The following is a 14,559-nucleotide window of genomic DNA, read 5'->3' as shown; positions in this document are numbered from 1 at the left end:
TGCTCCTTCTTCGACCGTCCGTCCTCGCGGCGAGCTGTGGTGCAGCTTAACCAGTCGTCTGTCTGTCAGTTTACCTGTCTTGTCCGTGAGATATTCTACAAGCCGAGGAAGACACAACACGAGCAAAAAGCTGGGACACTGATAAATTCAAGGGAGAGGGCGAAAAGGCGCGCGTGAGAGCGAGAGAGAGAAACGGAGAAGAGGAAAGAGGTCACCGCTGAATTTCTCCCCCCGCTTCTTTACCGGAGAGAAGATGCTGAGAATAGTCGACGTGGTGGCTTTAGTTGCTGTTGGGCTGCTGTGCGTCGCCGCCGCACACACCGGCAAAGGTAGGTGAAGGGCAAGGTGCGCCCCCCTCCCCCCCACCACACACCACCCACACCGAAATGCCCTGCGTGCTGTGGTGCGCATTTGACAGTGATTGTGTGTGTCATGTTGTTGTCAGAGGTGGGCATTGGCACTGGGCAGGTGGCCGTGGCCGGCCAGGGCGTCTCCATCAGGTAGCAGATATGAGGTAGCCATAAATCATAACTCTTGTAGAGTGCTTTTATATTTTGGGACGTTTCTCGTAAACGTCCCAAAATAAAAGCACTCTACAAGAGTTATGACTTATGGCTAGATATGAGGATGGATGCACGGTGAAAGAGAAAGATTGTATCATGAAGCTTTTTTTTTTTTTTTGCCGAGGTTTGTGCATTTGCTTTCTGTGTTCTGAATGGAATCCAGTCTGTCTAGGAGGCTACTGATATGCTTTTGGGTCACTGACTTTAGGAAAGGTATGCTCGGAGAGCAGCGTTTAGGCTGTTGTTGTTGGGACGTGTCACTTTCTTACAGCGACATTCCATTGTATCAAGTCCAAAATAAATCAAGTGTTGGCTACTGTAGGCTACTGTAGGCCTACTGTTACTAAAAAACGTTTGCTTTGCTTAACAGCTTACTCTTTGCATCCCCAATCCCATCACGTACTGTAAAATAGCCCGCACGCCCCACCACCACCCCGCAAACCAACATAAATCGTTATGATGTTGGTAGTAGGCTACCAACATCATACCACTACCAACTTGGTAGGCCTACTTGTAGGCTATTATACATAGATTTGATTAGGCAAACAAGTTAGAAACAAGTGACCTATCTAATCTTCATGATGCATGAAGAAACAAACAGTTGCTGCTGCATTGACTGTGTGGATAGGATAGCCTAGGAGTGAACAGACAGATTCAGGCTGATTTCACAGCAGGTGCATGGGCTATATTGTGCTTCAGGTCAGTTAGTTATACATTGGAGATTAAGATAGGCCTATGTCTATAATTCACTTGGATTTAAAAGCAGAAATGTGTTCATAGACTTGATATGCAATACATATCAATTAGCTATAATAGGTACTTTTGGAAGAATTTAGAGACAATAATTGTAATCGGTCATGTTCACATATTCAAATGTTTATACTTTCTCTGTGAACCTTAATTAAACTGGCCAGCTCCTATGACTTTATTTGGACATGTTTCTTAATTAAGTCCAGTGTGCACTGCATATATGGATGGAAGGAAAGTTGCATTATGTTGTCCTCTGAAGTCTGAACCCATCTTAACTATTTGAAGCCTTGGACGTTGGAGCAGGTAGATGTTCAGTGTCTTGCTCAAGGACAAATCAACATGATACTGGGAGTAATAGCCTAGTATCAAACCGGGAACTTATGAACCCCAGCCGACTGCTCTTCCCCCTGAGACACTGCCACCATTATTCTTTAGTGCTCATTTATCCACGTGTTACTGTCTGTGTATCAATCATGTTGCTGCCAGCTTTGTTCCTCATCTTGAGTTATGCCCGGCCTATGAGTGTGGCTATACTGCAGAGAGTCTGTTGTGTTGTTGTTAGCTTGGCATGTGTCATATAAAGAAACAGCTGGATCAACAGGTACAGGGCTAATCAACTCCCTGTAGACTGGCACTGCTGTTTAGGTTGTCGAATAGCACGTTAACATCTGTCATTTTTGTCTAGCAATGGTTGTTCATCTCCCTGAAATGGTTAGAGAGACTCCCTGCTGGCCTACTGCCTGACTGGCTGTCTTCAGCTGCAGTCTGTGGTCTGGATGTTGTAGACATATGCTAATGGAGATGCCACAGGCCATGACCTCATCCAGAGGTCAGGGTTTGGCTTTGTTTCAATGGTATTCGCCTGCGAGCAACAATATTTTGTATCTTTATATTGTGCTGTGCTGTGTGTGCTTGTGTCGTCATGCTTGCACATTCAGAGGTGCATATTGTATAACAGTATGTTGGAATGTATCAGCTGTATACAGCCTACAGTTGTAGCTCATGCACACATTGTAACATTGCAGGTAGGATCGTAGCTGCACTCGCAGGAAACATTTTTCCTTCCAGAGCGTCACTGTGAAGTAAACAAATTACTGCCGAGTCAATGGGGGTGGAAAACACAAGCACACCATGCTTCTAATTGAGTCCCCTGGGCCACAGTACAGCAGGGCTACGTTCAGGGGAAAATAAGAAGTCCATTGTCTCAGGCAGGCCTGTCTTCTACCCGTTTCAACATTGCCCCATGTTGTCGATCTTATTTCGCACTCCAATTGGCAGCAGCCGTAGCCCCGAGAAATGACAAATGCAAAGTGTTATACATCCAGACACCCCCCACCTCCACCCGGAGCTCCTCCGTGTCCATTTTTCTGTTTTAATTTTACAAATGACAAGTGAAATGGTGCATCCGTGTCCTGTTTAATGACAGAGAGGCACCTCCGGAGCAGGAGGATGCCAAGCTGTTTTCTAGATAACTTTGAAGCACCGTTACTCCTGTCATTTGCTGTTTAACTACCGTTTCATTCTAGGGTTCTAGGGATGTGCAAATTCCTTTAATCATAGTCACCCTCAAGTCATCCATTTACACTTTCAGAGGTTGTGTGTGTGTGTGTGTGTGTGTGTGTGTGTGTGTGTGTGTGTGTGTGTGTGTGTGTGTGTGTGTGTGTGTGTGTGTGTGTGTGTGTGTGTGTGTGTGTGTGTGTGTGTGTGTCTGTGTCTGTGTCTGTGTGTCTGTGTGTGTGTGAGAGAGAGTGTGTGACAGTGAGTGTGTGTTGTAAGTCAAAGGTGTGGGTGATCAGTGGCATTTGGCACTCTGTGTGTGCACGCATGCGTGCTGTGCGTGCGTGTGTGTGTGTGCCCACAAGAGAGAGTGATGGAGTGCAGCTGACATGTTGACAGCAGCCAACTATGCAGAAATGGGCAAGGCATTGCCAAATGCCTATTACCGAGGTATTATTGCATTTACAGATACACAGCGAGACTCAAACGATTCCCCCAGTACAGGAGAGTGTCTGTGCTTGACAGGGGGATTCTTTTGGCGAGAAGCAGAAATCAGACTTTCTTTTTTTGCCAGCCGGCGCTTCCCATGCAGAGCCCAGTTCTTTATGTAATCCCAAGCAATAAGAACTCTGAATTTAGATAGCTCATTACTACTGCAATGTATGTATTCTAATTTGGCTTCTCGCTGTGAGCCTCTTTGTGGATAGAACCTTGGGCAGCTTCATAGTTCTCCTGATAAACACCTTATACTGTTACTTTTTTCCCTTTAAATATCCACCTAGTTAGAATGCCATTTTCAGGCTTGGCCTGGTAATGAGATTTACTGTTGAGTAAAACCAGTGTATATAATTCCTATTTGACTGAATTCTGAAACCTGACCCTGAAGATTTGTTGCATGTGTTGACATTGCCCTTAAGGTTATTATAATTGCATGTGTGTGGGTGAGAGAGAGGGGGGGAAGAGAGAGAGAGAGATGTGGAGATTGAATTGGAGATCCCGTCAGCAAATAAAAAAAAGAGGTGTGACAAAAACAAGAGGCAGATTTATGTCCCCCATCCGGAGAGGGGAAGTGTATTATGGGAGCGCTACATAAATCAATGCATGGCTTAAATCTGGGCCGCTGGGACCAGGGAGCCTTACTTGCCCCCTAGAACACTGCTCCATCTTCAGCCTCAAAGCCTGACTGATCTCAGTGCGATGGAGGTACAGTATGGAGAGAAGCTGATCCCTGTACAGCTCATAGATAACATGGATCATTGTGGATTCAGGGGCTGGTATGGATGAATGCCATGCAGGTCACCAATCTTAACACTGTCCTGAGATCAGAAATAGAAAGCTATGACTGTCTGACTATGTGTATTATAATATGTGACCTTTTGTTTGTCAACGGGTCTGAGCTGAACCAGAGCTATAGGGAATCAGGGAATGCTCCGTTGTGTTCACTTGGACCGCACAGAGGTGCCAAAAGTCGGGGGAACGAAGATTTACGATTCTGTCCCTATCGGTACATAACTCGGATGGCGCTGAGTCGGCTCAAGCGGACTTCGCAACGCTCGACACGGCGACTCGCTCGCTTTAGCTCACTCACCGGTGTCTCACATGGCTCAAGTCCGCTTGAGACGGCGCGCCTCCGTCGTCTCCACCGACAAAACAAGCACTCCCTTACATCTCACACCCACCCACGCCCCCACCGTTGTGCTCAGACCAGTTGGGAAACCCGCACTAGCGTATTTTACGAGGGGGTAAACTGTCATTGAAGCCTATTTCCGGGTTCTTGTTGAGCCTGCCGTTCCTATTAGTGACCCAGCAGATGTCACTATTTCACCTTTGGTGGTGTCAATACATTATAATTTTAATGGGAGTCAATGAGGTTTTGGGCTAACTTTACACTTTATTACCTTAGTAAACCTTTTCATAAACACTATGCTTTCAATCGCTAGTTTAAAGTCTTTTTTTAAATCATCATGATATGCGTTTAGTAAATTATGGTCCCATTCATTTTAAAATGAATGATAAAGTAGGTTATGTTTAGCATTCTACTGGTTCTACCAAGTGAAGAACCGCCCTTGTGTTAATAGCATTCATTTCCGTTCACATTTCGGACCGGAAATAGACCAGATATAGAAAGATGATAGGCTTCATTTACGGTCTGTAGAAACCAATCATGGGATCATGCTGTCATTTTTTACGGTCTACTATGGTATTATACAGTATGCAGTCTGGAGGAGAAGAGCTGCAGATACTTGGACATAGGTTAATAATTGAGTGCTATTGCAAGTTATTAGTGTGTGTATGTGTGTATGCTAGCTCTCACGCTGGTTACTGAGAGCCATGTCGGTTATTGCTTGATTTACATCCAACATATACTTTCATTTTCTCTCAATCTTTTTTGGTGCATGGATCTGCATTTACTTTTCACAGTATATTTTCACAGATGCAGGCATTGCGGGTGGTATTGAAAAAGCCTTAGTCCCTGAAAGCAGCTATCAGATGGTGTTATAATGTGCTTATCTAAGACATTCGTATTCCGGTGTGGCCTACACTTAAAAATTGTCTTTTTCTCGACTTGCTCCATATATCTTTCTCCTTTTTTCTTTCTATTCTTTTGCCCTTATGTTCCTTAGTCTCATTTACTACCTTCTTCGAGACGAGGGAATTGGGGAGATGTGGGCGTGAGGTCAGATAGTGTTAGTGTGTAGTTCAGGTGGTTCACTGAGTTGACTGGAGCAGAAAGAGGATGGGCGTCTCCCCTGTCTTCTTCTTCTTCTTCTGACTGGTCATGGCAGACCATACTTGGCAGTTGATGTTCAGACGTCAAGGACCATTGATCTACCCTGTACAGTGTAAAGATGACGAGAGGATGATGATCTTCTGTAGAATTCTGTTTGTTACCTTAGAACCTGTTGTGTGTTTGAGCAGTCTGTCGGAAGAGAGGACAGGGAAGGAGAGAAGAGGACAGGAGAGGACAGAAGATGACAGGAGAGGTCAGGGAGAGGAGAGGACGGGGACACAAGATGACAGGAGAGGACAGGGAGAGGAGAGTGAAGGAGAGGACAGGACGAAGGGATGGCAAAAAGTGAGCAAAGGTGCAGTTACAATGCGGTTTGAGGTCGAAGTGTCTTATGGGTCCTTTGGTCCACTTCATTTTAATATGTCAGTGTTCTCGTTTAGTCCTGTTTTTGTGTAAATGTGCAAATTAACTCACTCACACACCATGTGAACCATGTCAACTAAATTGTCAAACCTTTCAAAGAATTTCAAAAACCATAAGCCTATCCCAACCCCTAATGTTAACCACCGTTTTGTGCCTGACCATAACCATCTGAGCAGTTCCTTACCTGTATGTATTTAATCACACGAAATTTATGCCTAAAGAAACTTTATTAATATAACTTTAAGATCACTCATACATAGTGGTCTCGCCGAATGTGAAAGTATGTGTCATGGTGCCATCATACAGGTATTTATGCTCAATTTAATTTCATGAATATTCAATTTTTTACGTTTCACACTCAAGCAGGGCAAAGCGCGAAACGAACACATTAATCAAACCAAAGTGGATGACGGGTCACACAATGTGACTGGTTGATAGATATGGCATAATAACCATATACCTATAGCTATAATGATGCTTAATTTCCTTGTTCAGTTCTGTATCATTATGCAGCTGCTAACTGGTAGGTCAAGGTCAAATCCACAACTAATGGACAAAACTGTGCATTGCAATGCCCAGCTAGAAAGCAGGCATATTCACTGCAAAGTCACCCCAGTAAATTCTATCAGTTTCTGGTACTGGTTATCATACTCTAGTGCAGAGATATATTATTTGTTTTGTTTTAGAATACTGCTGCAACTAATATGGCACCATTCATTTTCAGAATGAGAGAATTTGAGAAAAGCGATGCACTTCTTGTGCAACAGTTAGTCATGGATGGACTGACTTAAATTAAATATCCTACTCGTGCACAGCAAAATGCAAACAAGCGTCTTCTCGTTTGACAGTTTGACATTTGTTCTAAATCTCAAAATGCTAAATGTAGTTTACTGACAATCTATCCATTCCTTCGATCGATCTGAATACATGATGATATGAATAAATGAATACATGATTAACTGTATGAATTTAAGCATATAACACAGGCATTTTTTCATATTACACTACACTGTTGCTTTTCTTTGGTGGTGTTGGGGTTGACTTTAGATAGTTCTGTCTTATTTTCAGCTTGAATGTGTTTGTATCGCCGATAATGACAATTTACCATGGCCTCATTTGCCTGTCGAGAGCATTTCACTCTAGTGACACATCATCGGTGGACAGATGTTCAAACAAGTGATAAATATAATGCTATATGGCTTCTATTTCAGCACACTAACTTTCTAAGAAGAGAAAGACTTTAGTTGCTATTAGCTCGGAATCCCTATTGATGATGTCGTTGGTCGGCAAGTTTCTGAGCTATCAGTATCTACAGCCTACCAATGAGGCTGCAGAGTGAGTAGATGGATCTTATAATGCACATTAGTGAAGACCAATTATACGAAGATGAGATTGAAAATGCGTGAAGTGTTGTAACATGGACCACTCTTTGGCCTAATACTCTTACTCTGTGTGTGTGTGTGTGTGTGTGTGTGTGTGTGTGTGTGTGTGTGTGTGTGTGTGTGTGTGTGTGTGTGTGTGTGTGTGTGTGTGTGTGTGTGTGTGTGTGTGTGTGTGTGTGTGTGTGTGTGTGTGTGTGTTTGTGGCGGTCACATCTAGACAGGATAATTTACCTCAGTAGAGGATTTAAGTGCTTCTTGCCACATAGATTAGTCAGTTGTTGTCAGGGGGTTGGCCTGTGGCATCCAAGTGCTCTCCAGTGTTCCTGAGGTCCTCACCTGCCACCACTTCAATCTTCTCCCCTCCTCCTCTCTCTCCGTGGTTTATCCAATCATTCTCACGCCCCCAAAACCAGCACCACGCTCTCCATTTGTAAAAGCCAGACGATCACTGTGTGTGTGTGTGTGTGTGTGTGTGTGTGTGTGTGTGTGTGTGTGTGTGTGTGTGTGTGTGTGTGTGTGTGTGTGTGTGTGTGTGTGTGTGTGTGTGTGTGTGTGTGTGTGTGTGTGTGTGTGTGTGTGTGTGTGTGTGTGTGTGTGTGTGTGTGCGTGCTCGTGTGTGTGTGTGTGTGTGTGTGTGTGTATGAACCTTCCCTCTCCACCAGCTGGATCTGTCTGACCTCATATGAAATGATCAGAGAGATAGAGAGAGAGAAGATGCAGGGAATTGCAGAGGGAGGACAGACAAGGAGAGAAAATGAATAGCTTTTGTTTCTGTGTCGTACGTTAATCTCCGCATGTTTGATAAATGTACCACACTGAGACGAGCGCCGGCTTTGATAATGGACAGGAAGACACAGACTTATGAGTCTGAGGGACGAGGCTATACTCTGAGACAACTGAACCGAATTAGTTGAGTTATACTTAGACATTTTACTGGTTGAAAAAGAGTGTATATATTATTGATAATATTTTTCTGTATGTCCCTGATACCCCGCATGCACTCAGTTTTGTCGTCCTTTGTGGTCCTTTGCACTCAAAGGACCACAGAAAGCTCTCGAGCTTTCAAATCAATCAGTCAATCAAAAAGTTTGGCTCTGCTGCTTTATAGGCAGCTGTGATGACGTCGAGATCATTGAGTTAAGATTAAATGAAAGTTAGTTTGGCAGCAGGGTGATTCATCCTGTGGGAGGTCTCAGACACCAAGGTGCGCTGACTCACCCAGCATGGGTGATATCAGTTCTAGGCAGTAGTCACCTCGATTGTGCTGTATACGCCTCCCCCTTTGGCCCTTCATTATTTCATACTTATTGTTTATTTAACCTAACACACAATGTTAGATGCAGAGAGAACGATATCCTCAACTACAATATTATCATAATGACAATATAATATTTAAGCCAATAAATATGGTGCCTGCCCAAATTTCAAATTAAAACACTGGAACAGGAACACATAGATCTTTTTTCAGTTATGTGTAGGTGCTCATCATTGACATTGATAGTAGGAGGGGTCGAGATCAATGACATTGGCCCGGTACTCAAGGAACATAATTGGCCACATAAAAATCTCATTTAAGTTGCTGATAGGTATTCAATATTTATGATGTTGCCTACTTTTGTATCCAACATAATTATTGAAGAATATATCATCCAGCCCTATTGTAGACATTGAGAGTAAGTGATTTCAAGTCATGGTTTCATGTTTATGAGATTTTCATCAATCTTTATTATTGCACCCCTGTTCCTTGAAAGCCTACTGGTTGCAAATACATCGGTTTTGTCAGACAGACTGCACAGACAGTGCCATTGAGAGTAGTGGGGAGCTGGTTGGTATTCATTACATTAGTCATTTTTAATTGGTTGTTGAGAGCATTCTCCACAGGCACCCACTTATTACTTAATTGAAATAATTCTTATTTTCTTCTTTAGCTCATGTTTTTCCCAAATCCCATCTCTCAATTCAATTCAATTCAATTCAATTCAATTCAATTCAATTCAACAATTCAATTCAATTCAATTCATTTCAATTCAAAGGGCTATTGGCACAAACATAAGTTTACATTGCCAAAGCAGAAGTGTACCAATACAATATGATCAATCAATATACAATACAATCAAAACAAAATATGTACAATTGATTCACACACACACACACACACACACACACACACACACACACACACACACACACACACAGCCCCTGTGTGATTTTGCCTTGATGATCGTGTTAAATGCTCATCACTTGCGTGTCTGTTCTCCTATCTGTTCTCAATTTCAATTAATCTGTCCATTTCCCCATGAAGACAACAGTTGTCATCCCATATGCTCTCCACTTACAACCCGAACAAGAGCTGGCAGCATAGATGCTGAGGTACCTAAGCATGCCCCTAAGTGTGCCTATACACACACACACGTGCGTGCACATGCACACACACACACACTCACACACACACACACACACACACACACACACACACACACACACACACACACACACACACACACACACACACACACACACACACACACACGCACGCACCCTCATAGCCTGCAGGGGAGAAGAGGACAAGGGCACATCTTTTTAGCTATGTGTGTTCTTTATATCCGGTGGTGGTGCGTTTCAGTGGCCCTGGCGTGGGTCCAGCCTGCCAGCAGATGCTGCAGCGTCTGTCACCCAGCTGAGATGCTAATGATGGTCTGCAAGTGATAGGAGAGGAGCTCTCTCTGTGCTACACCTGTCTTATCTCCCCGTACGTTATTAGGCCCTAGCTATCACAGCTACTGTATCTCCACTTACTGAAATCTGACTCATCACGTATTTCTGAAGACGGGTACGTTGCACCACACTTTGTCTTTTTTTTTTCTTCTTTCTCAGAATTCATCATAATGTCAGTGCAAAGTAGTGCATTCATGTATATATCGTTATTTTGCGGTTTTTTATGCATGACATATCTAGTCGCCTATTCCGCTTTCTACAGTATGATATTTGAATAATTCAGTGATATCTATTTTTTTAACAAAAAGTTATTTTTGATTAAAGCTCTATATTCTGAATCTGACAGTAAACATTGCTATAGAGTGTTTGTTCAGTAACAGGGATCTCCCCGTTGTTCTGCCCTCGCTATGCGTGTAGCAATCCTTGCAGAGCTAGACAGACAGTTAACATCAGATAGCCAAAAAAAAGGACGAGGAGGAGACTGATTTCCATTTGAAGGCAAAGTCTTGTTTTGGGTTTTGATTCTCTTTTCCTTTCCTTCTTTTAATATATCTTTTAATTGTAGAACTGAAATGACATGAAATACACACACCATACATTTGTTACGATGTGTTCCACTGTAAATACTGTAAATACCTTTTTAACAATGCTTTTAAGTACATTGAGTAACTTGTAAACATGAACTTCAACTAAACATTCACACATGAAACTAGCATCTATATAATATAAACCACATTAATTGCCCAGCTAAGAAAGCAGCTTCAAACATGGAGTTAAGGTGCATAAGAAGTGCAGTTTTTGCACAATACTAGTGTATGTAAATCCGTTTTTAAAGGGCACTTTAACATCACTATTCTAAGTGGCATGAATAGAAAATCCGAAAATAATAATATTAAATCACCCCCAAAATGCACAGGTAAAGACATGACTGGAAGAGACAATACAGCATTAGGACCTTATACTGTTAGCTCAGAGCAGAATAGCATAGGCTAACATGGCACACAGTAGGATTGCAGCCTTTAGGTAAACAAGCTAACAGGCTAGGTTAACATGTCACATGACTGGGGCTGAAATTGAATAGCAACAAACATGACGTTTTTACCAAAGAGAATACACAGTTTGGCTCTCAAAAGGGGAGCTAGCAATCATGTTGCATCATTACTGAGATACTGAAACACAAGAACAGTACTTACAGACTTATATTCGACCAGACTTTTCAACTAGAAGAGAGAGCTGCACATAGCTGTTGCATGCTCAAAACAGGAAGTGAGTTTGGGAGAAATACTGGAGTGTGTATAATAAGAAAGCCACCCTTAGGGGCACTGTTTTACAGGTTACTGTTTAGCAGAGCTCAAAGAGCTGCACACTCCCCGCCTGGTATTACATACCACTATTAAAGAGACAACATTTTAGGGGCCCTTTAAGAAAAGCTAAGTATCCTTTGATAGAAGGAGAACAGTTTCTGAGAAGGGCCTAAGACCTTAAGAGTATCTTGGCTGAAGATTCAACCTACGTGTTCTTCCATCGGCACCGGGGAAGGACTTTGAGGTTTGTTTTCATTCGACACTTGAAAGGTGAAGCAGTCTGTTTGGAGATTCCACACCAGACCAAGACTTTGTTGCAGGGGTAGAGTGTCAATTCCCAGTTCAAGATCCTTTGGAGTGTTGGCGAGATCTTCTGCAGGGAATGATGCCATGACTGTGGCACTGTTGGAAGTGCTTGAAGGAGTGTGATCGTTATTGAAGATGTCTTTCATGAACTCAGTTAAGTGCTGTCTCGTGGCTGGCTTTCTATCCAGGGTGCGTCTCAGGGAGGCTTGTGCATAGTTGGGAAGACTGCGTTGTGGGATGTGAAAGGATGGCGGCTTCACCCAACTATTGGTCTCATCGACGAAGGCCTCTTGATCCATGATAGCGAGGGAGTCTTGATATTCAATTGACTGGCCCGGCTTGTCGTTGTCAGGAGTCCGGTTAAAGACAGCGCTCTCGAGAGCTGAAGACTCCTTGTCGTTCTGAAGAGATGGAGGTCGTGCTGACATGTCAGCTCTTTCTTTGTCTTGGAATCTGCTTGGACATGGGCTGAGAATGGAGGTTTGTCTATTGAGCAATACATTTGTTTTGTATGTACTCATGGTGCTAGGCTTGTGGTCCTTCCCTGGACAAACGTCCCCCACAATGACCCATCCCAGGTCCAGTCTTTGTGCAAAGGGATCGTTTTCTTTTCCATTGTGTTGCTGCCGCACTTTATGGACTCTTAGGATATCCCTCCCTAAGAGGATCAGGATCTGGGCGTCAGGGTTGAGTGGAGGTATCTTGTCTGCTACTGGCCTCAGATGATCATGATGGAGTGCTACTTCTGGAGTGGGGATTTCAGACCTGTCGTCTGGGATCCTATCACACTCGACGAGTGTAGGAAGATTGAGCTGTACCTGTCCATCCATAGACTTAACAACAAAGTTTGTCGCTCTCCTTCCAGAAGTCTCCACAACACCTGAGCAGGTCTTTAAGGTGTAGGGGACTTCACCTCCTTTTACGTCAAAGAGTTCAAAGAAGTCTGATCGTGCCAGTGATCGGTTACTTTGATCGTCTAAAACGGCATACATAGGAACTGCCCGTTCAGGCTGTTCAGCTGGATACACTGAAACTAAGCATATTTTTGAGCACGACCTTCCACTTGCAGCTCCTGCACACACCTCAGTGCATTTTGAGTTAACCTCTGGATTTTCAGGAAGGTCTTGCTCCCCGCCTTGCTCTGCTGCAGTCTCTAGGCTAGCAGAGGTCCATGGTGTTGGGCCAGGATGTAGCGCAGATATGTGCTTGTCGCTGTTGCATTCTGTGCACTTGATGACAGTTTTGCAATCCTTTGCTATGTGCATGGTTGAAGAGCAGCACTTAAAGCAGATGTTTTTCTCCCTCAGGTAAGTTTTGCGCTCTTCCAGTGGTTTCATTCTGAAACTACGGCACTTTTTCAGAGGGTGCGGCATGTTGTGCACTGGGCAGATATTTCCTGGATCCTCAGGCTTTCTCTCCGGTGCACTCGAAAGAGTAGCTGCAACTTCAGCTGTGACCTCTGTCTTTCTTACTGATACAGGTGTCTTGGGGGGATTCAGGGGCTTGTCTGCTTTTATGTGTGTGTTGTAAGCGAAGATGAAGCTTGGATCGTTTGCTGTTTTAGCCTGGCTGCGAACAAACTGGGAGAAGAAGTGGAAGGGGGGGAAAGAGACACGCCACTCTTCTTTGTATCGTGACCCCTGGCTGACCCACTTCTCTTGTATGCCGTATGGGAGTTTTTCAACAATTGGATTAACTCCACGTGGTGTGTCGAGGATTGACAAACCTGGTAGCTGCCCTCCTGATTTTGCGTATTCAACTTCAAGTAGGAGGTCTCCGAGCTGCTGTAACATCTGGTTGTCTCTATAAGAGATCTTTGGGAAGTCTTCTATTCTCTTGAACAGAGCGTGTTCGATGACTTCTGGTGATCCATAACTTTCTTCGAGCCGCTGCCAGACCATGTTAAGACCTGCAGTTGTATTATGGATATGCGCTGCTCGCATCCTTCTGGCAAGCTCTGTTGACTGGGGGCCGAGCCACTTTGTTAGGAGATCAAACTCCTCTCTTGAGTCCAGGTCCAGCTCTTTAACAACTGCAAGGAATGTTGATCGCCATGCCCAATAATTTTCAGGCTGGTCATCAAACTTGAGAAGGCCAGAGGTGATCATCTCCCGACGCATCAGGTACTTAGCTACATCTGGCATGGGTGACATCTGACCATAGGTGCTAAGAGGTGTCCACTGCATACTGTTGAATTGTTCAGCATTGCTTTTACTGGCTCCTGCAGGGTAAGGCGTGGCTGGATTTGTGTTACTGGCTCTTGCAGTATAGTGTGTATCTGTATTGTTGTTACTGTCTCTTGGAGTGTAGTGTGTGGCTGGAACGTTGTTATGGTCTCTTGCAGTGTAGTGCGTGGCTGGAACACTGTTACCATCTCTTGCAGTGTAATGTGAGGCTGGAACACTGTTAGTAGGTGCAGTATTGTGCACATCTAGATCATTGTTAGTAGGTTCAAGTCCTTGTGGTACTGTCAATGACCCTGAGTCTGCAGCGGCTTCACTGTCATTTCCATTAGCGTGTTTAAGTATGTATTCTGACGTTCTTTGGGCGGATGGGAGTGGTCTGAACTGGAGTTCAAGTTCACCTTGTGACCCAAAGCCTTCATTTTCCTCCATAGCTTCAAAAACGGCTGCTTCGGCTGAGGCAGCTGCTGCATCTTTTTCCAGTTTCAGAACGTGCATCTTTGCTTGAACTTGAGCCTGTTCTATCATCATTTTAGCTTCTATTTCAGCATAAGCAGCTTGTGTACGTGCCACTTCTGCCTTTGCTCGTGCTCGGAGTGCAGCAGCGCTTGCTGACGACGATCGGGTGTGTCTTGAAGCGTTGGAGCCTGAGTGCCGCGACTGCACCTCTGCCTTTTCGTCTGTGTGTTGCTGATGCATCTTTGC

At 44.0% G+C, this 14,559-nt stretch overlaps 1 protein-coding gene across 1 annotated transcript in view; it reads left to right on the top strand.

Moving 5' to 3' along the window:
* Window positions 1–253: 253 nt before the first annotated feature.
* LOC308289775 (calsyntenin-2-like) overlaps window positions 254–14,559 on the top strand; it is a gene marked incomplete at both ends in the record, with an annotated part of 308,051 nt that continues 293,745 nt past the window's right edge. Inside the window, one exon of the mRNA XM_080731527.1 lies at window positions 254–329. Within this exon, the coding sequence (XP_080587653.1) occupies window positions 254–329 (76 nt within the window). The remainder of the gene's footprint in view (window positions 330–14,559) is intronic.

This window comes from Nannobrachium achirus (genome assembly GCF_963921795.1).
Source record: "Nannobrachium achirus genome assembly, chromosome: 8".
Taxonomy (NCBI): domain Eukaryota; kingdom Metazoa; phylum Chordata; class Actinopteri; order Myctophiformes; family Myctophidae; genus Nannobrachium; species Nannobrachium achirus.
The sequence above is the reverse complement of the archived record's forward strand: the minus strand, read 5'-3'. Positions and strand labels throughout refer to the sequence as shown.